Raw genomic sequence first — 22,524 nt, forward strand, 5'->3', positions numbered from 1 at the left:
GGAAATAGCAGTTAATAAGATGGAGTAAATAAATACATATAACAGCCAGCAGGAGAGGGAGCTAGGCCCACTGGCTTTCAGAACCCCCCTGCCAAAAGGACAAAGCTAGAAAGAGAGCCACCAACCCCCATTATGCTTGTCCTTAATCTAACCGGGAAGAGGCCTTAGCTGGCCAAATTCCCCTGAAGCAATTTGTTCCCAAAACTTCTAAGCTGCAGGATTCAATCTCCATCTACTACTGGGGACAGCGTAAGAGTGATGTGCTCTGTAAGTCAGCTGTTCTGTCTCCATCTGCTGGCGGGGAGGCAAAACCCATGCATTCTGGTCTGGTCTGGTGGGATATGGAAATTTGCATTTGCTTTCAAGCAGAGGAAAAATACCCACAAAATGTTCATGCAGACCTTCCTTCCCCCAGGCTCCCTAAGCCATAATTTTGTTCCATTTATACATGGGTGGTGGGGGGGGGGGGGGGAATAACATTCCATTGGGCTTTACCCATGTAAAAAATTGTTTAAATTGCCCTCTAATATTGGCAGCTAGTGCCTCCTATATGCACACAGGCCTTTTACTGCCCACAACATCCCTGAAAATTATCCCTGAGAGCACATTTACTTTTTACTCAGAAGACACGCAAGTAAAACTCCTGAATGTACTCCTACCTTTCCACAGTAGGATGGCAAAGCGGGTGCTCCTCCTGAGGTAAGAGATACGTTATTCCCACAACACTCACAACACGCAGACTGATAGGACAGACCTGTCACAAGGAGAAAAGCAGTCAGAACAGCAAGAACGACAAAAAGCAGAGTCTCCATGCCCAGCACCCACTCACTCACCCCGGATCCCCATGCTCAGCACCCACTCACCCCGGATCCCCGTGCCCAGCACCCACTCACCCCGGATCCCCGTGACAGCACCCACTCACCCCTGATCCCCGTGCCCAGCACCCACTCACCCCTGATCCCCGTGCCCAGCACCCACTCACCCCGGATCCCCGTGCCCAGCACCCACTCACCCCGGATCCCCGTGCCCAGCACCCACTTATCCCAGTCTTCAGGTTCAGCACTTCAGCTGAATCTCCACACCCCACTCCCCCCCCCGGATCCCCATGCTCGGCACCCACTCCCCCCAGATCCCTGTGCCCAGCACCCACTGCTGTCCTAGGAGAACATCTGTTACAGGTAAGCAACTCTGCTTTCTCCTAGGACAAGCAGGATGGTAGTCCTCACAGATGGGTGAAGATAGGTGAATGCCAAGCTACAGGCTGCTCCCGGTAAGGCCTCTAACAGGCACCGAACCAGGTGCCAATGGGCACAAAACAACTGTGGTGCTGTTGGGTAACATAAGGATACAGCACGAACCTAAACAATGGGTCTTAGGCAGAGCGTTGGGTTTTTAAGCCTGGAAGAGGTTATGAAGGACAGATTGGCCGAAGTTATTTCCTTTCGACCATCCTTGTCCAAGCAGTAGTGAGCAGCAAACGTGTGTAGGGAACTCTGCAGATTTCGGCAATGGGAACCACTCATAAGTGGGCTACCAATGCTGCCATAGCTCTCACAATGTGAGCCTTAATGCGGCCTCCAAGCTGAAGGTCCACCTGTACATGCAATCTGCCAGCCAGTTGGACAGTTTGTTTGCCCATCGCAACACCCATTCTGTTCTTGTCAAAGGATACGAAGAGATGCGTGGACTGCCTGTGGTCTGCAGTGTGTTGGTGATGTATCTGTAGGGCAGATACATCACCAATGCCTGAAGCTCACTAACTCACTAAGCTCCCCCTCCGAAACCTACCCTCTAGACACCCCCCCTCCTCCCCCCCCTACCACTATACCTGCACGCAGCCACGGATCCCCCGCCAGCATGCCACCCAATAGCTTGCCTTAAGCCAATTGTATCTTTCTCCCTGTCGTAAACAAGTGACAATGTACAACCTGCTGTAAATATGCTATATTGTATCCCCATAAGCCAACTGTATCGTGTTCCTTGCTGTAAATAAGTTATATTGTATAACCTGTTCTAAACTCTCTCACCCCTGCAGCCTTGCTGCTGTAAATAACTCCCCTTTAAATACCCCCGCACCCTTTTTTAGTTACGCCTCTACCTTCTCAGCTTCTATACCTTCCTCCTACCTATCCCCCTCACTCCCGCCCTTTTTCGCACCTGCTCCAATACCCTCGCCCTGTTTATTGTAACTTTCCGCCTTTCTCAAGTTTTATTGTAAACCGGCGTGATGTGTCCCACGAACACCGGTATATTAAAAGCTGTTAAATAAATAAATAAAATAAATAAACTCTGCGAGGCGAAGTGACCGCCCTGAGGAAAAGAACATTCCAGGTTAGGTACCTCAGATCGCGGGACAGCATAGGCTCAAACAGGTCACACATGAGCCGCACTAGCACCATGTTGAGGTGCCAGGACACAACAGGACGACGGATGGGGGATTTCATTTGAAACAACGCCCACATAGATCGCCCTACTATGTGCTGCACAGAGATGGATGTACCACCAATACCTTGATGGGAAGCGCTGATGGCACTCAGGTGGACCCTGACCGAATTGGTGCCTCCAAGAGGTGCCACAGGTAGTCTAGCAACCACAGTGTGGGGCAGGCAAATGGATCCAAGCCATGACCTCCACACCAGACGGAGAACCTCCTCCACTTCAGCCTGTAAGATTTTCTGGTAAAGGCTTTCTTGAAGCTACCAGTACCTGAGATACGTCAGAGAGATCGAGAGAATGCAAGACTAGCCTCTCAACATCCAGGCCGTCAGAGTTAATGAACTGAGATTTGGATGGCGCAGCCTTCCCCGATCCTGCTTTATCAGAACGGTGGAGGTCCTCAAACAGATAGGTTCTCTGACCGGCAGTTCCTGCAGGGCCTCAGCCAATACGGGGCCACCAGGATCATGGTCTCCTTGTTCTGCTGGCGCTTCATGAGAGTCTTCATTACCAGCAGGAGTGGGCAAAGGCATCCAAGGCTGGCTTCCCATCGCTCCTGTACAGGGAGCAAAAGTGGCTGACTTCGATTCTGCAAGGGGAGGCAAAGAGATCCACATCCAGGGTTCCCCACAAGCGGAAGATCCGGTCTGCTACCAAGGGGTCCAGCGACCACTCGTGTGGTTGGAACGCCCGACTCAGGAGGTCCACCACCACATTTTCTATCACAGCCAGCTAAACTGCTCGCAAGAGCATGCCTTGGGATAGGGCCCAGGACCATATCTGCACCACCCCGTGCCTCCTTTGTCAGGGGGGATATGATAGAGGTGTTTAAAATCATGAGAGGTCTAGAACTGGTAGATGTGACTCGGTTATTTACTCTTTCGGATAGTAGAAAGACTAGGGGGCACTCCATGAAGTTAGCATGGGGCACATTTAAAACTAATCGGAGAAAGTTCTTTTTTACTCAACGCACAATTAAACTCTGGAATTTGTTGCCAGAGGACGTGGTTAGTGCAGTTAGTATAGCTGTGTTTAAAAAAGGATTGGATAAGTTCTTGGAGGAGAAGTCCATTACCTGCTATTAAGTTCACTTAGAGAAAGGAAAATTAGTTCTTACCTGATAATTTTCGTTCCTGTAGTACCACGGATCAGTCCAGACACCTGGTGTCTGGACTGATCCGGGTACGTACAGGGAATAGCCACTGCCATTAGCAATGGTAACATGGAATAGACTTAGTTTTTGGGTACTTGCCAGGCTCTTATGGCCTGGATTGGCCACTGTTGGAAACAGGATGCTGGGCTTGATGGACCCTTGGTCTGACCTAGTATGGCATTTTCTTATGTTCTTATGTTCTCCCTGTTGATGTACCACATCAGAACCTGATTGTTCATTTGGATCAGGATAGCTTTGTGGGACAAATAATCCCGAAACGCCCAGAGAGTGTAGCGGATTGCTCGGAGCAACAGAAGTTGGTCTGGCAGCGAGCTTCATGTGCCGTCCATTGACCCTGTGTACAGAGCATTTCCAATAGTTTGTTGCCCTTCGGCCTCGCTTCGGCTCCACGGGTCTTCACCAAGTGTTTGGCAGTTGTGGGGGCACACATGCACCGGCATGGAGTGCACGTATTCCCCTATCTGGACGATTGGTTAATCAGGAGCAACTCCCAGCAGGGGGCGCTTCGCTTCCTGACGCCAACTGCCCATGTGCTGCTGTCTCTGGGGTTTGTCATCAACTACCCCAAGTCCTATCTCAGCCCATCTCCACATCTGGGTTTTATTGGGGCCAGACTGGACATGTTTCAGGCCAAGGTGTGTCTGCATCACACAGCCTCTTCAGGCCTCTCTGTCTTGGTGGGAAAATGTCTACAATCTGGAGCGGGGACTTCTGTTTGAAGCTCACGGACACCAGATTGTGCTCACTACCGATACAACGAGCGTTGAGGTCCTGGGTTGCCTGCAGCCAATGAAAGCACAAGATCCATTGAGCACTGCGCATACACAAGCGGGCGAATGGGGTAACATGGAAAGGCGCAGCCATGTGACCTAGAAGAGAACAGGCGAGCAGAAACCTGACGACTGCGGCGGACCAAAACCCGCCAGTGATGCCAGGGCAAGAGCGCTGTCATGGGGCAGAAACACCTTGGCCTGAAACATGTCCAGTCTGGCCCCAATAAAACCCAGATGTGGAGATGGGCTGAGATAGGACTTGGGGTAGTTGATGACAAACCCCAGAGACAGCAGCACGTGGGCAGTTGGCGTCAGGAAGCGAAGCGCCCCCTGCTGGGAGTTGCTCCTGATTAACCAATCGTCCAGATAGGGGAATACGTGCACTCCATGCCGGTGCATGTGTGCCCCCACAACTGCCAAACACTTGGTGAAGACCCGTGGAGCCGAAGCGAGGCCGAAGGGCAACAAACTATTGGAAATGCTCCTTGCCCACTAGAAAGTGGAGGTACTTCCTGTGGCTGGGGAAGATCTTGATGTGGGCGTAGGCATCCTTTAGGTCGAGGGAGCAGAGCCAGTCTCCTTTTCATCGGACAGGGATCAGGGTACCCAAAGAGACCATCTTGAATTTTTCTCTTTGAAGAAACTTGTTCAAGGCCCTCAGATCGAGAATAGGGCTCAGGCCCCCTGTTTTCTTTGGTATCAGGAAGTACCTAGAAACCCCAACCCCGCTGGCAGGGGAGGGGGGGTTGGTTTCAACTGCCCTGGCCATTAGTAGGGGTGAGAGCTCTGTCATAAGCATAAGAAATGCCATACTAGATCAGATCAAGGGTCCATCAAGCCCAGCATCCTGTTTCCAACAGTGGCCAATCCAAGTCACAACTACCTGGCAAGTACCCAAACATTAGATAGATCCCATGCTCAAGCTACTATTGCTTATTAATTACCATCATAGCAGTTTATGGATTTATCCTCTAGGAACTTATCTAAACATTTTTTTAAACCCAGTTACACAAACTACTGTAACCACATCCCCTGGCAATGAATTCCAGAGGTTAATTGTGCGCCGAGTGAAACTGAATTTTCTTCAATTTGTTTTAAATGAGCTACTTGATAACTTCATGGAGTCCCCCTAGTCTTTCTATTATCCGAAAGAGTAGAAAAACAATTCACATCTACTCGTTCTAGACCGCTCATGATTTTAAACACCTCTATCATATCCCCCCTCAGCCGTCTCTTCTCCAAGCTGAACAGCCCTAACCACTTCAGCCTTTCCTCACAGGGGAGCTGTTCCATTCCCCATATCATTTTGGTAGCCCTTCTCTGTACCTTCTCCATCGCAATTATATCTTCTTATGAGATGCAGCGACCAGAATTGTACACAGTATTCAAGGTGCGGTCTCACCATGGAGTGATACAGAGGCATTACAACATTTTCTGTTTTATTAACCATTCCCTTCCTAATAATTCCCAACATTGTTTGCTTTTTTGACTGCTGCAGCACACTGGGCCTACAATTTAAAATGTATTATCCACTATGACCCCCAGATCTCTTTCCTGAGTGGTAAGTCCCTAAGATAGAACCTAACATTGTGTAACTACAGCAAGGGTTATTTTTCCCTATATGCATCACTTTGCACTTGTCCACGTTAAATTTCATCTGCCATTTGGAAGCCCAATCTTCCAGTCTCACAAACGACTTGAGATTTAACTACTCTGTATAATTTTGTGTCGTCCGCAAATTTGATCACCTCACTCGTCGTCCCCCTTTCCAGATCATTTATAAATATATTACAAAGCACCAGTCCCAGTACAGATCCCTGAGGCACTCCACTGTTTACCCTTTTCCACTGAGAAAATTGTTCATTTAAGCCTACTCTCTGTTTCCTGTCTTTTAACCAGTTTGCAATCCACGAAAGGACATCGCCTCCTATCCCTTGACTTTTTACTTTTCCTAGAAGCCTCTCATGAGGAACTTTGTCAAACGCCTTCTGAAAATCCAAACATACTACATCTACCGGTTCACCTTTATCCACATGTTTATTAACTCCTTCAAAAAAGTGAAGCAGATTTGTGAGGCAAGACTTGCCCTGGGTAAAGCCATGCTGACTTTGTTCCATTAAACCATATCTTTCTATATGTTCTGTGATTTTGATGTTTAGAACACTTTCCACTATTTTTCCTGGCACTGAAGTCAGGCTAACCGGTCTGTAGTTTCCCGGATCGCCCCTGGAGCCCTTTTTAAATATTGGGGTTACATTAGCTATCTCCAGTCTTCAGATACAATGGATGATTTTAATGATAGGTTACAAATTTTTACTAATAGGTCTAAAATTTCATTTTTTAGTTCCTTCAGAACTATGGGGTGTATACCATCCGGTCCAGGTGATTTACTACTCTTCAGTTTGTCAATCAGGTCTACCACATCTTCCAGGTTCACCTCACCTTTTAACCATGCCAGTAATCGGTTTACCTTCCTTCCACCTTTCTTAATGCATGGAATACATCTGGTCTGTGCTTCTAGGATGGGGGTTTTTTTTGTGGGTTTTTGTTTTTTTTTAACAATGTCCATGCCTGTTGCATACTTTTTACCTTTGTAGCCTCACCTTTCAGTTTTTTCTAACTATTTTTCTCATTTTATCAAAGTTTCCTGTTTGAAAGTTTAACGCTAGAGCCATGGATTTACATTCTGTCCTCCCTTCCAGTCATTAATTCAAATTTGATCATATTATGATCACTATTGCCAAGTGGCCCCACCACCGTTACCTCTCTCACCAAATCCTGTGCTCCACTGAGAATTAGATCTAAGATTGCTCCCTCTCTCGTCGGTTCCTGAACCAATTGCTCCATAAAGCTATCATTTATTCCATCCAGGAACTCTCTCTCTAGCATGCCCTGATGTTTCACTTACCCAGTCAATATTGGGGTAGTTGAAATCTCCCTTTATTATTGCACCTCCAACTTGGTTAGCTTCCCTAATTTCTCTTAGCATTTCACTGTCAGTCTCACCATCTTGACCAGGTGGACGGTAGTATACTATCACAATTCTCTTCCCCAACACACAAGGGATTTCTACCCATAAAGATTTGATAGTATATTTAGTCTCCTGCAGGATGTTTATCCTGATGAGAGGACAGACCCCACGATGGACACAGGAAAGAGTCCGCAGGGACATCCCTGAAGTTCAGCCGGTACCCTCAGCGAACAATGATGAGAACCCATTGGTCTGACAATGCTGGACCAGAGGTCTGCAAATAGATGTAGCCGGCCCCCAACTGGAGAGCAGGGGGCAGAGGGTACAGCAATCTGGTACATGCTCCCTCGCCCACAGTCAAAACCCTATAGCAGGGCTTTGCTGGGGGGCCGGGCTAGGGCCTGGGGTCCGCTGTTGACGTGAGCGACCCTGGGAGGTGGCACATGACGTGCATGCCCAAGAGGCAGGAGGGTAATACTTTCTCTGGCAGTAAAAGGAATTTCTAGAGCCCTGTCGCAAGGATTTCCTGATCGAGAATGGCAGATATGAGGTACTCGCTGAGAGGTGCTGCAGGATCTTGAGGCGGTCTTTTAATTGGGCCACCGCATCCCTAACTTTTTCTCCGAAGAGATTCTCCTCTGTGCAGGGTAAATCTGCTAGCTTCTCCTGGACCTCTGGTCAAAAGGTCCAAGGCACAAAACCAGGCCATTCTGCGGGCACTAATGCCCGCTGCAACCACCCTTGCCATTTCAAAAACATTGTAGGTGGACCTTGTGTTTGCCCGCCTCCAGGCCTTGCTGCACTGTCACCATAAAAGCGTCTTGCTGCTGCTGGGGCAAGCGCTCAGACATTTCCTGGACCTGTTTCCACAGGTTCCGGTGGTATTGTGTCATATACAGTTGGTAGGCGCAAATTCAGGCGATGAGCATAGCGCCCTGAAAGACCTTCCTACCTAGGGCATCTAAAGCCCTGAGTTCCTGATCTGGCGAGGCAGAGGCATGGGTGCGAGAGTGCTTGGCTTTCTTGAGGGCAGACTCCACCACCACAGTCTGATGCAGGAGGTGGCGCCTCTCAAAGCTCAATGCTTGCTGCACCAGATAAATGGTGTCCGCCTTCCAATTGACCAGAGGAACGAACTCAGGGTGTCCCAGATCCTAAGGAGAAGTTCCTTGAAGATCTCATGGACTAGGACAGCCACTATTTCCTTTGGGGCATCAACAAACTGGAGGACCTCCAGCATTTTGTGCCAAGCGTCCTCTTCAGTGAGAAGCTTGATTGGGATGGCCTCGGCCATAGCGCGGATGAAGCCCGCAAAGGAAAGATCCTCCAGGGAAGACCAACGCCTCTCATCGGGCGGAGGCAGCTCGGAAAGAAGGTTGTCTGAATGCTCCAAGGAAGACTCAGATGTGTCATCTCCCCAAGGATCATACAGGGCCTCCTCCTTGCTAAGGTCCCTGCCTAAGCCTCTCTGTTTTGGCATCGAAGGCACCATGGGCATTGACAGCATCGAGATCCCTAAAGGTCCGCAAACAGGATCAGGGAAACCTGGCTGCAGCATTAAAGGCCCAGAGGGCACCGTCGGCCACATGGATTCTTCCTCCTCAGAGGACCCGATAATGGGAATCACTCCGGTGAGGAACCGATGATCCCCCGGGCAGAAGGATTATCATTCCAATCTAATCAATAAAATTGGATATGATCCCAAATCATTTAATATACCCTAACATTTAACTTCAGCCATATCTACACTAAGTCAGTCCTTTCTGAAACTTTATCAACTGAAGCTTTTGTTGTCTCTTTCAATCTAAAAACTGAAAAACTGTGCATAAATTTCATCAATGTTCCTGAGTGGATCAATTCTCCTCAGACTTCTCCAATCTCAATCTGGGATACTTTCGAGTATGTCTCCTCCCTTGAGGAAAACTAACTTATTATCAAATCCAATACTACTTTCTGCCCTCACGTCTTTTGTTCCTCTGCCCTTTTCAAGGCAGTTAAAGAAACTTTATCTCCTATGTTTGCCCAATTAATCAACTCTTCTTTAACTGAAGGTATCGTTCCTTCCTGCTTAAAAAAAAGCCATTGTTCACCCACTGCTTAAAAAAAAAAACCACACATCTTGATCACAACGACTCCACCAATTACAGACCCATTTCAGCTCTTCCTTTTTTTTTTTTAACCAAAATGCTTGAGTCATCAGTTCTCTCTCAGCTCACTGATTACCTTCAAAACATGACATCTTTGATTTACATCCGCTTGGCTTCCGTCATTTTCTTAGTACTGAATTACTTCTCTCTCTCTCTCACAGATTCTGTCAGAAGCAGCATAGATGCTAGTTCTCAATTCATTCTAGTTTCTTTGGATATTTCATCCGCCTTTGACACTATCGATCATCATATTCTCCTCTACAGTCTACAAAAATGTATTTCTGGTACTGTTCTTCGGTGGTTTCAATCATTTCTATCTGATTGCTCTCAGCAAATCAAATTTGAAAATGAATTTCCTTCTATTTCTTCAATCAAACGTGGAGTTCCCCAGGGTTCGGACTTATCTTCTATGTTGTTCAATATCCTCCTAGCTCCTTTTTACAAGTTTTCTACTCTTACTGACTCTTATAAACTTTACGTTGATTACATTCAATTCATTATTCGTCCTCATCCCTCCTAGAATGAAACTCTCATTCACATCAATTATTGTTTCACTGCTATCAAGTCTTGGTTAAAGCATAACAAACTGTCACTAAACATGTCCAAAACCATCCTTCTTTCTCTTTCTAGCCCATTCAAGCCTCTTAAAGAAACTTCCATCTGCCTCGACAGTCATTCTTTCACAATACAAAAGCAAGCAAAACCCTAGGTGTCATAATTGACAATTTTATTTGAGGTTTGAAAGAAAGAAAGCAAGTCATTCAACATGGCTTTTACAGGCTAAGAGTTCTTCTTGGTCTAAGAAAATTGCTACATCCTCCAGAATTTCAGACTGTCCTCCAGGCATCTATCTTCCCCATCTTAACACTTGTGCAACAGCCTCTATATTGGTCTTCCTTCCTCCACAATCCGTCCCATGCAGATTTTGCTGAACTCAGCTGCATGTCTCATCTCAGGTACAAAACGTTTTGATCCATCACTAATTCTGACAGAGTCAAATTGAAAATTGGTCTTATCATTCACAAACTTATCAATGATATTTCATGTCCCTGGGCAAACAATTTTCAAGTTTTACCAACCAGTTTGCAATCTTTACTCGTCACAACACTGCCATCTTGATGTTCCTTCCTCACATGTCACTCGTCTGCACACAACTCGCGAATGCTTTCTCTCTGTAGCAGGACCCAAATTTCTGGAATTCTTTACCTCCAGAAATTCGGCAGTGCAAATCTGTTAAAACACTTAGGTCTCGCTCCAATATTTTTTTATTCCAATTATGTTATTTTTAATTATTTTATCTGACTGTTTTTGTATTCAGTTTTATGTTATTTGCTTTTAGTCAATATGTTTTTTGATTTTAACCTTTTATTGTGTGTCAGTACTGTTCATCGCCTAGATCTTATTGTGATTAGGCAAGGCTCCGGCACCAGCATAGGGACCGGTGCCAACGGTTGCTTGATACCCCCTCAGGGCTCGGAGCACCGCTTGCTGAACCCTGCATTCCAACTCCTCCTGAAAGTCTGCTGTAATTAAAATGGATGGAGGAGGAGGCGGCGGCGTCACCAGAGTATCCTCCGATCCCCGAGGAGTCTCGGTGCCCAGCACCGCAACCAGTGGGGAACGCCTTGGACTCCCGGGTCTGATAGAGGACGGTGCCTCTTCTCCACGGGGGTCGCTTTGGTGGCGGCACGCAACTGCCGATGCCACACGGTCCCAGAGCCATGCACAGATGGTGACCAGTGACTATGTTTGCGGGACTTCCCTCGGTGCTCAGCCGGAGCCAAGAAAGGAGAAGATCCAAACGTCCGTGAGTGCAATGACACCGGCTCCTCTCACCGGAGGGGTAGTGAAGGATGGCGTATCTAACGGCTCCCCTTGGCTTCTGGGTGTTGACCCCCTCAATGCCGGAGTAGATGGATCAGACTTTCTGGCAAAAAGCTTTTCCATCTTGCCCAGTCGGGCAGGTCAGCCTTTGGGGGGTAATCTGCTCACACAGATGGCACCCTTCGACGTCGTGCAACACCCCCAAGCAGAGGGTACAGACCTTATGTGGATTAGTAATCAACATGGTCTACGGGCACTGGGGACATAGGCGAAAACCAGACGACGCCATGAAAAATAGCCAGCGAGTGGTCGATGGGCATTGGACACCGAGAAATGACTTGCTGGGAATCAACCGCACGAAGAGAAAAATTTTTAAACACCTACCACACTCCAGACAGCACCAACCAAAGAGGGACCCAGCACCGATAATCGACAAACAACCAGGAAAAATACTTTGAAACGTTAAACTAAGAGCAGAGCTCCACTATCGTGGAAAAAAAAAAAAAAAAGAGAATGAAGGGGGACTCCACATGGACGCGCAAATAGTGGCAGGCTGGGCATGCTCAGTGTGCCAGTCAAAGTTCTAGAAACTCTGACAAACGTTTTCTGTGCCGGGATCCATCTGACGTCACTCACATGGGAGGACTAACATCCTGCTGTCCTAGGAGAATTTATCCAGCCCCTGGAACAAAAGATTCTACATGGTCACAAGACAAACCCATGAACAGAAGCACATAACCCGATCCTAGCATAGCATCAAGGATCCAGTGTCAATGTTAGGTAGTCTCTGAGAGCCATCCCTCAACGTTCCTAGACACAAAACTACCAGAGAGGTAGAATATACATCAGCCCACATCACCAGAAATGCCTACCTGCATGCACATGCTGGGCCGCAGGACACACCGCAGCTTTTCCAGAATTTCTCTCTGCAACACTTCCCATGTGATCCCCTTCTCCAGGTGCAGTGCAAATGGCTGCCCAAACCTGGGAGTTTGTAGAACAGTTAATAGGGCTTTGGAGATAATACTTTCTACAGAACAGAAGCCAGAGGCGCCTGAAACCCTTTCTGGATCAGTACTCCAAGCACTTTTATTCGGTAGCTTGGACTACTGTAACTCACTTCTGTTAGGTTTACCCACTTCAAGTCTTGCAGAATGTGGCTGCAAGAATTTTAACTGACAAAGAAAAGTGAAAACATCGCCCCAATACTAATTAATTTACATTGGCTGCCAATTGAATCCCGGTTAAATTTAAATCAATCTGTATTTTTTGCATAAGTTAATTTATAGTGAACAGTCTGATTGGCTGAACGCTGCCATTAAATTACACGTGCCCCAAAGAAACCTGCGTTCTGCCAACAAAGTTTATTAACTTTACCATCTGTGCATCAGCCCACTTGAATCAGGCGAGAGAGCGAGCTTTGTCATTAGCAGGGCCTAAAATTTGGAATTCGCTCCCGGAGTCTAATTTTAAACAGTTTGAGACCTCAAAACATGGCTTTTTAGTGAGGTTTATTCAAGCCTTTTACTGTTTCTTGCACTTTGATGACAGCTCGCTTGCTTGGAGAGATAAGTGATGAACTTGTTAACTGTTCTTTGCTTGTTTTAACCATTACTTTATGTTTTGAGTAGCAGCCAATAGTTTTAAGATGTTATGAAGGAATTGTAGGTTTGTATCTCATATATGTTTTTAGATTTGATTTTAGCTAATTGCTTTTAGGTTAATTATGATGTATTTTAGATTAAACATGATGTTTTTACTCTTGTTGTGAACAGGTATGATGGGCCCTTAGTGACGGTATATAAAATCTAATAAACAAACCAGAGTATGCAAAGCCTGGGAGAGAATAGTCCAGGGTTGTGTGGCTAGAGCTCATATCTGAATGCTAGAGCTGGCTTACCTTTTCCCCTGCTGTCCAGTGCAGGCCCGGTTGCACACTAGCAGGATGATCCTCTCCCGGATCACCGGTCTGTTGGAGAGTTCCTGATTGCGGAGGTAGGGAGATGTGTGGAGGGGCTCAGCCCCCTGGGACAAACGGTTCTGGTTATTGTTCACACAGATTCCTAGATTGGGAGAGAAAGTAATACAGGATCACAGGCAGCACATCTCTCCTAATTGCTCCCAATGGAGAGTCTCTGGCAACTGCTCCTTTTTACACCCCGGGAAATTACGAGCGCAAACTATGCAAAATATATAAACTATACAAAAAATAATTGCTATAAATTGTATACACATTATATTAAATACAACAGTAGTTGAATATTTCCTTAGATTACTCCTGAGTCTACCCCCTTTCACCCTCATCACATATCCCCTCATTCAAGAGCCTCCTTTCCGTTTCAAGAGACCTCTCTCCATTGCCTGGAAATGTCATATCTCCCCATCTCATCTTTCCTCTACTGTATACATGTTTACATCTTTAATTCTATCCCCATATGCTTTATGATGAAGACCGCCGACAATTTTAGTAGCTACGCTCTGGACCAACACCATCCAATTTACATCTTTTTCAAGGTTTCGGTCTCCAGAATTGTACACAGGAGGTCTCACCAGGGACCTATACAGGGGCAATATCACCTCTCTATTCTGCTGACCATTCCTCTCCCTATGCAGCCAAGCAGCTTTCTGACTTTACCTGTCGCTTTATCCACATGTTTGGCCACCATGAGATCATCGGATACAATCACCCATAGAGCCACTCTCGATTTATGCATGAAGAATTTCACCCCATACTGCACCACTCCCTCGGGTTTCTACAGCCCAAATACACGACTCTGCATTTTTTAGCACTGAATCTTAACTGCCAGACTCTAGATCATTCCTCAAGTTTCGCTAGATCCCTCCTCATATTTTTTCATACCTTCCCAGGCATCTATCCTGTTGAAGATTTTGATATCTGCAAAAAGATAAACCTTTCCCTATAGTTCTTTTGCAACAATAGCTTATGAAAATATTGAAAAAAAAAACATGGTCCACGCACCAATCCCTCCAGCATACCACTAGTAACACCCATCTTCTTGAAGTGAATTCCAATTTATCACAACCCTTTGTTGTCTCCCACTCAACCAGTTTCTAACCCAGTCAGTCCCCATAGGCCCATATCAAGGGCACTCCGTTTATTTAAGAGTCAACTATGTGGAACTATATCAAAGTCCTTAATGAAATCCAAGTACACTACATCTATTACTCTCACATGATCCAACTCTCTGGTCACCCAGTGAAAGAAACTGATCACATTCATCCGACAAGACCTTCCCTCTGGTAAAGCCATGCTACCTCAGATCTTATAATCCACTTGATTCCAGAAAAGAAAATTGGATCTTACCTGCTAATTTTCGTTCCTGTAGTACCACGGATCAGTCCAGACTGCTGGGGTTTGCCTCCCTTCCAGCAGATGGAGACAGAAAAAAACTTGAAGAGCACCCCCTCTTAACCTGGTGTGGCACCTGTATCTCTTCAGTATGAACATTACCAAAGCAGAACATTATATTTATATATATATATATATATATATATATATAAATATATATATATATATAGTTATATATATATATATATATATATATATATATATATATATATATATATAAATATATATATATATATTTATATATATATATATATATATATAGTAGATCAAGCAAAGTATGAACAGGAAATCACAAAAAATACGAACTTCTCAAAAAAAATGGATCGCAGGATAAATCCAGGACAAGGATAAACCTGTAGCCTTCTTCTCTCTTAACAATGAAAAAACAGAGCGGACTCTCAAGCAAATACTGATTGTTAACCCCTTAACTGGGAAGGCATCTGGACTGATCCGTGGTACTACAGGAACGAAAATTAGCAGGTAAGAACCAATTTTCCTCTCCCTGTACGTACCCGGATCAGTCCAGACTGCTGGGATGTACCAAAGCTTCCCTAAATAGGGTGGGACCTTGAGAGTCCCGCTCAGATAACACTGCTCCCAAAATCGCTGACTTCCGGTGCCTGGACGTCCAATCGGTAGTGCTGAGCAAAAGTGTGCGCATACTTCCAGGAAGCCGCTTGAGGAGGAGTCGAATGTGCCTTCAATCCATCAGGAACAGGCCGGCCGCTACCAACGTAAGCTGAAGCGATGGCCTCCTTCAAGCAACGGGCTATGCTCACTTCAGAAGCCCTGTGACCCTTCTTAGCGCCGCTCCACAAGACAAACACATGATCTGAAACACTAAAGGCATTCGTGACCGCCAGATACTGCAATAGAACCCTCTTAACATCCAGACGCCCCAACTCCTTAGCGCGAGGCGCATCTGGCTCGAGGTTCAGAAAGGCCGGGAGGTCCACCGACTGATTCAGGTGAAACGCTGAGGCAACCTTGAGCAAAAAGGAGGGAACCGTTCAGTGACAGTCCCGAGTCGGATATGCGCAAAAAAAGCTCCCTGTATGACAGGGCTTGAAGCTCCGATACCCTCCGCTACCAAAAACACCGCTTTCAGAGTGAGATCCTTCAAGGTTGCCTTCCTAAGAGGTTCAAAAGGAGCCTCACATAAAACCTTTAGCATCAAATTAAGGTTCTAGGACAGACATACTTGCCGAATTGGCGGATTCAACTTTCATCTTTTTTTTTTTTTTTTAGTGAAGAAATGGTCATTTGCACCACCATCTGCTGGAGACAGAGAAATACTGAAGAGATGCAGGTGGCACACACGTTAAGAGGGGGTGCTCTTCAAGTTTTTCCTCTGTCTCCATCTGCTGGAAGGGAGGCAAAACTCAGCAATCTGGACTGATCCGGGTACGTACAGGCAAACTGCATTGCCATTCCATTAATTTACTTACCACAGAGGTCAGACTAACCAGCTTCCTTACTTCCACATCTGCTTGTCGCTAATCCTCCAGAACTATTCCAGACTCTAGAAGCACTGAGGTCAGCCCAAACTTCTCTAAGTTCCCTTACTACTCTCGATGTATCCCATCCAGTCCTACTGCTTTCTCTCTTAGTTTAGATAGTTCCTCAAAAATACACTTTTCTGAAAATTGTCTGAGATTTACCTCATTTCCAATCCTGTGTGTCCCCACTTTCTGTGGTACTACTTCTGAGTCTTCCTTAGTTAACAATGAACATAAATATTTGCAATTCTGTTTTTCCATCAGCCTCTACATATACCTACTTTCAGCTCAGAATCTCACAATGCCACTTTTGCATGTCCTTTCATTAGAATAACTAAAAAAGCATCGTTCCGTTTTACCGTATTTGTTAATTTTTCTTCTATTTGCTTTCCTGATTACTTTCCCAACTTCTCTTAGCCTTTCCAGGTATTGTAAAGAACATGCCACACTGGATCAGACCAAGGGTCCATCAAGCCCAGGATCCTGTTTCCAACAGTGGCCAATCCAGGCCAGAAGGACCTGGCAAGTACCCAAACACTAAGAAGATCCCATGCTACTGATGCAATTAATAGCAGTGGCTATTCCCTAAGTCAGCTTGATTAATAGCTGTTAATGGGCTTCTCCTCCAAGAACTTATCCAAATCTTTTTTAAACCCAGCTACACTAACTGCACTAACCACATCCTCTGGCAACAAATTCCCTGACAAGAAGGTGAATCCTCAGGAGGGGACATTGAAGGTTCTGAGGGAGCCAGTCCCCTGGCTATCAGAACATCTGGCTAACCAGGGCAAGCACCAGGCAGGGGTTTCCAACCCTGCAGTCGCCCTGCTCCACCTGAGGGATGGTCCACACAGGAGCCAGCATCGAAAGTCCAACTCCTAAAAAATATTTTTCTTTTCCAGACTTCAGGGCCATCTGCTGGAGACTGAGAAATATTGAGGGAGTGCAGGTGGTACCCTCTGATATGCAGCAGCGCCTCAAAGTTTTGTTCTCTGCCTCCATCCGCTGGTGGGGATGCATAAACCCACTTGCCTGGATTGATCTGGGTATGTACAGGAACAGCCGGAAAATGCTGAAACTCAGGGCCCGATTCATTACGGCTTTCTCCCATTCTGTGTCTCTGGGAAAATCCCTTAGTGAATCAGGTCCTTAATTAGCTGAGTCTGCCCCGCAGCCATCCCACTCTACCCCCAAGTCAGCAGGATAACATTTTAGCTGGATAAAAAGCACAGTGGGATTTGAGAATCCTGCCATTTGACCTGCTAAGTCCGAACTGAGCCAGTCAAACTGTGCAGAAGATGGACCTATAAGAACCTAAGAAATGCCACACTGGGTCAGAGCAAAGGACCATCATAAGATCATACGGTAAGAAACTCAAATGAAACCTGACATTATTTATTTAGGGTTTTTTTTTATAGGTCGCGTTTCGACACGTCAAAGTGTACATCAAAGTGGATTACATTCAGGTACTGTAGGTATTTCCCTATCCCCAGCGGGCTTACAATCTAATTTTCTACCTGAGGCAACGGAGGGTTAAGTGACTTGCCCAGGGTCACAAGGAGAAACAGCGGGATTTGAACCTTGGTTTCCCTGGGTTGTAGTCCACTGCTCTAACCACTGGGCTGCTCCTAAAAGCTTGCTACAGACAAGTAAGACATAATGCGAGGCAGCATGGGTCCGTAAATGCTGAAAGGAATCATGAGGCCCAACCAAATATCTCAAAATAGCTTCATCTCCAACAAACAAGACCTAAGAGATTAAGGATCCCCCCCCCCCCCCACACCCCCTGCAATGAGCATTCACCTCTCTGACTGAGGATCCCTTCAGGGCGAAAGATTTCTGGAGTTTCAAAAGCAAAGATGCAATCACTTTCATGGACAGTGTCCAGGTCGTCCATGTCACTGAAGGAGCGGTGGAAGCCGTCGAAATACATTTCAGTTAATACTATCTAGGAAAGAGGAAGGAAAAGAAGAACATTGATTCCCCCTGAATCTTCCATAGGCCCAGCAAAGAGCATACGGCTAAACAAAGGCAGAAAATGTGTTTTCTTATATCCAAACGACTGTGCACACAGGCAGCAAGAACGCCCAAGCTAACGTCCCCTCAATACCACGCTGCAGATAACTGTGCAACACTTACCAATGAATTGAGATTAACTGATGACTACTTACTGATCAGGAACACTGTAAAGCGAGGTTTATATTAAAGAGATTTAAGCTAAAGATTTGATGCTCTGCAGTGATTCTCTTATTTATGCTTTTTTTTTAATAGTTTAGAGGTTTTTTATTGTTCTGTGATGTATCGTGTGTTTATTACTGTACAAAGCTCAGAGCTCTTTGGAAATTAGAAATCTAATTAAATAAGAACATTTAGTCTAATCTGAATTTCCTTTCCTGGAATCCTGCTACACCAGTCCAGATGCGTGGGTTATCACTGCCTACTACTAGACGGATAGAGAACTACATAAGAACATGCCATACTGGATCAGACCAAGGGTCCATCAAGCCCAGCATCCTGTCTCCCAACAGTGGCCAATCCAGGCCATAAGAACCTGGCAAGTTCCCAAACATTAAATAAATCTCAAGTTTATTAATAAACAGCAGTTTATGGCTTTTTCCTCTAGGAACTTATCCAAACCTTTTTTAAACCCAGTTACACTAACTGCTGTAACCACATCCTCTGGCAATGAATTCTAGAGCTCAACTATGCGCTGAGTGAAAAGAATTTTCTTTGATTTGTTATAAATGAGCTACTTGCTGACTTCATGGAGTGCCCCCCTAGTCCTTCTATTATCTGAGAGAGTAAATAACCGATTTACATTAACTTGTTCAATTCTTACATGATTTTGTAGACCTTTATTGTATCTCCCCTTCAGTCATCTCTTCTCAAAACTGAACAGCCTTAACTTCCTCAGCTTTTCCTTATAGGGCAGCCGTTCCATGCCACTTATTTTGGTCGCCCTTCTCAGCACTTTCTCCAAGAGACATAATCATCACCGATATACAGGTTAGTACCACACAGGGAATGGACACGCAAGGAGATACCATAAAAGAATTGGAAATGGAGTGTCAGATTCTACAGAGCAACCATTTTGTACAATATTCAGTAATCAGTGATGTGGGTCCACTCTAAATGTTATTCTTAAAGGTGGCTGCCTACCTGGACCAGCATGGAGAGGACCCGCTGACATCCACATGCTACCATCTATAGGAGACAGAGAAACATGGACAACTGCACTCTCCTGTATACCAGCAATGTCGTCACTGGGAGGAGATGCCAGAAGACATGCTACCATCTATAGGAGACAGAGAAACATGGACAACTGCACTCTCCTGTATACCAGCGATGTCGTCACTGGGAGGAGATGCCAGAAGACATGCTACCATCTATAGGAGACAGAGAAACACGGACAACTGCACTCTCCTGTATACCAGCAATGTCGTCACTGGGAGGAGATGCCAGAAGACATGCTACCATCTATAGGAGACAGAGAAACACGGACAACTGCACTCTCCTGTATACCAGCGATGTCGTCACTGGGAGGAGATGCCAGAAGACATGCTACCATCTATAGGAGACAGAGAAACACGGACAACTGCACTCTCCAGTATACCAGCGATATCGTCACTGGGAGGAGATGCCAGAAGACATGCTACCATCTATAGGAGACAGAGAAACACGGACAACTGCACTCTCCTGTATACCAGCAATGTCGTCACTGGGAGGAGATGCCAGAAGACATGCTACCATCTATAGGAGACAGAGAAACACGGACAACTGCACTCTCCAGTATACCAGCAATGTCGTCACTGGGAGGAGATGCCAGAAGACATGCTACCATCTATAGGAGACAGAGAAACACGGACAACTGCACTCTCCTGTATACCAGCGATGTCGTCACTGGGAGGAGATGCCAGAAGACATGCTACCATCTATAGGAGACAGAGAAACACGGACAACTGCACTCTCCTGTATACCAGCAATGTAGTCACTGGGAGGAGATGCCAGAAGACATGCTACCATCTATAGGAGACAGAGAAACATGGACAACTGCACTCTCCAGTATACCAGCGATGTCGTCACTGGGAGGAGATGCCAGAAGACATGCTACCATCTATAGGAGACAGAGAAACATGGACAACTGCACTCTCCAGTATACCAGCGATGTCGTCACTGGGAGGAGGAGATGCCAGAAGACGCGCTACCATCTATAGGAGACAGAGAAACACGGACAATTGCACTCTCCTGTATACCAGCAATGTCGTCACTGGGAGGACTTTTTTCTCTATCTGCACATAGGCGGTCTTAACCCACGTATCTTGGCTGGAGTAGCAGGATGGCAAGGAATAATTCTAATAAATAAATATATAAAAATGCTAACATTTCAGCATAAAATATTCCTGAGTGAGCACACAGGGTCCTCTCTTTTTATTGAACACTTGTTTTATTTTTTAATAAGTCACAGCTAAAACAGCACCATGCAGAACACAACTTACCTGATCTATTGGAATTTTTGTCTCTGCTGATACAGCTTCCCGTAGCCTGGCTACTGTTCCCGAGAGTGGCACAGCCACCCCAATGCGCATGCAGTGCGAGAACTTTCCCTGGTACACAACAGTGATAAATAGAGGCCTGTGGAAAAGCAAGAACAGAAAGAGAGAGAAAACATGAGTCTAGCATGTTTAGAGAGCATGTGTACACTGCTACTGAAGCTCAAATCTAACAATGAACAATACCCCAGGTTGGCTCACATCTAGCACTGCTCAATGCTCCATGTTCCTGGCTCTCTCCCGCTCACATCTAGCACTGAAAGATGCTCCATGTTCCTGGCTCTCTCCCGCTCACATCTAGCATTGTTCAATGCTCCATGTTCCTGGCTCTCTCCCGCTCACATCTAGCATTGCTCAATACCCCATGTTCCTGGCTCTCTCCCGCTCACATCTAGCATTGCTCAATACCCCATGTTCCTGGCTCTCTCCCGCTCACATCTAGCATTGCTCAATACCCCATGTTCCTGGCTCTCTCCCGCTCACATCTAGCATTGCTCAATACCCCATGTTCCTGGCTCTCTCCCGCTCACTTCTAGCATTGCTCAATACCCCATGTTCCTGGCTCTCTCCCGCTCACATCTAGCATTGCTCCATACCCCATGTTCCTGGCTCTCTCCCGCTCACATCTAGCATTGCTCAATACCCCATATTCCTGGCTCTCTCCTGCATATATATCTAGCACTGAAAGATGATCAGTGTTCTTGGCTCTCTCCTGCTCAAATCTAACAATGAACGATACCCCGGGTGACTGGCTCTCTTCTAGTACTGAAAGATGCTCCATGTTCCTGCCTCTTCTGCTTATATTCAAAACTGCACCTTGACTTGCTTTGGGATCTTTACTGGTCACGTTCATCATTTTAAAATGTCTCACTCCAGTTCTCTTTTGCTCACATTCTATCTTTGCCATGTACATGTGTCTATGAGCAAGTCACTATTTCCCTGTGCACTTCAATTAAGTCCATGGTATTATGGTCATTATTTATAATCATTCAATGTGTAGCTCCATCAATTTCATTTCAAGTTTTACTCACAAAGATTAAGAAAAGAATATAATCTGTTGTGAGAGGCAGGGGAAACTCCACTGCATTACACAAGTGTGTGCTCTTCCCACGAGAGAGGAGGAGACTGCACTGCATTACACAAGTGTGTGCTCTTCCCACGAGAGAGGAGGAGACTGCACTGCATTACACAAGTGTGTGCTCTTCCCACGAGAGAGGAGGAGACTGCACTGCATTACACAAGTGTGTGCTCTTCCCACGAGAGGGGAGGAGGCTGCACTGCATTACACAAGTGTGCTCTTACCATGTATGAATTGGAGGAGAGAGGAGAGACTATACCAACCTACCCAAGAGTGCTCTTATGTGTGAGGCAGGTTGAGGAGGGATAGACAATACCATAATAGCCAAGCTATTTCTTACTGTGTGAGATGCAGAGAGGCAAAGCAGCACATCAGCTACATTTATTTATTTGCTTTTATATACTGGTGTTTGGTTTACATATCACATCGGTTTACAAATAATTTGAAAGGTGCGGGAAGGAAGACCTTTCCTAGAGAAATGTCATAAGATGATATAGCAGCAACGTGGGTAAAGACAGTGCTAAAATAGATAGCATAAATAATAATAGTGTGATACAAAGGAATAGATGGTATAAATAGTGGTATAGTAGCAGTAATTAGCATTAGAGTAAGAGGGTAGCAGAGATTATCATTAGGTATATATAGCAGCAATATGGGTAAAAACAGTGCTAAAATAGATAGCATAAATAATAGTAGTGTGAT

General features: G+C 45.8%; 1 protein-coding gene across 2 annotated transcripts in view; it reads right to left on the reverse strand.

The window, feature by feature from the left end:
* The window catches only part of USP31 (ubiquitin specific peptidase 31), a 98,421-nt gene that overhangs the window by 50,410 nt on the left and 25,487 nt on the right, over positions 1–22,524 (reverse strand). For both annotated transcript variants that reach the window (XM_029576035.1, XM_029576034.1), the window contains exons 5-9: positions 20,691–20,826; positions 17,998–18,142; positions 13,226–13,388; positions 12,198–12,309; positions 660–754 (exon numbers count right to left, since the gene is read on the reverse strand). In XM_029576035.1, the coding sequence (XP_029431895.1) occupies positions 660–754; positions 12,198–12,309; positions 13,226–13,388; positions 17,998–18,142; positions 20,691–20,826 (651 nt within the window). The remainder of the gene's footprint in view (positions 1–659; positions 755–12,197; positions 12,310–13,225; positions 13,389–17,997; positions 18,143–20,690; positions 20,827–22,524) is intronic.

This window comes from Rhinatrema bivittatum, chromosome 14 (genome assembly GCF_901001135.1).
Source record: "Rhinatrema bivittatum chromosome 14, aRhiBiv1.1, whole genome shotgun sequence".
Lineage (NCBI taxonomy): Eukaryota > Metazoa > Chordata > Amphibia > Gymnophiona > Rhinatrematidae > Rhinatrema > Rhinatrema bivittatum.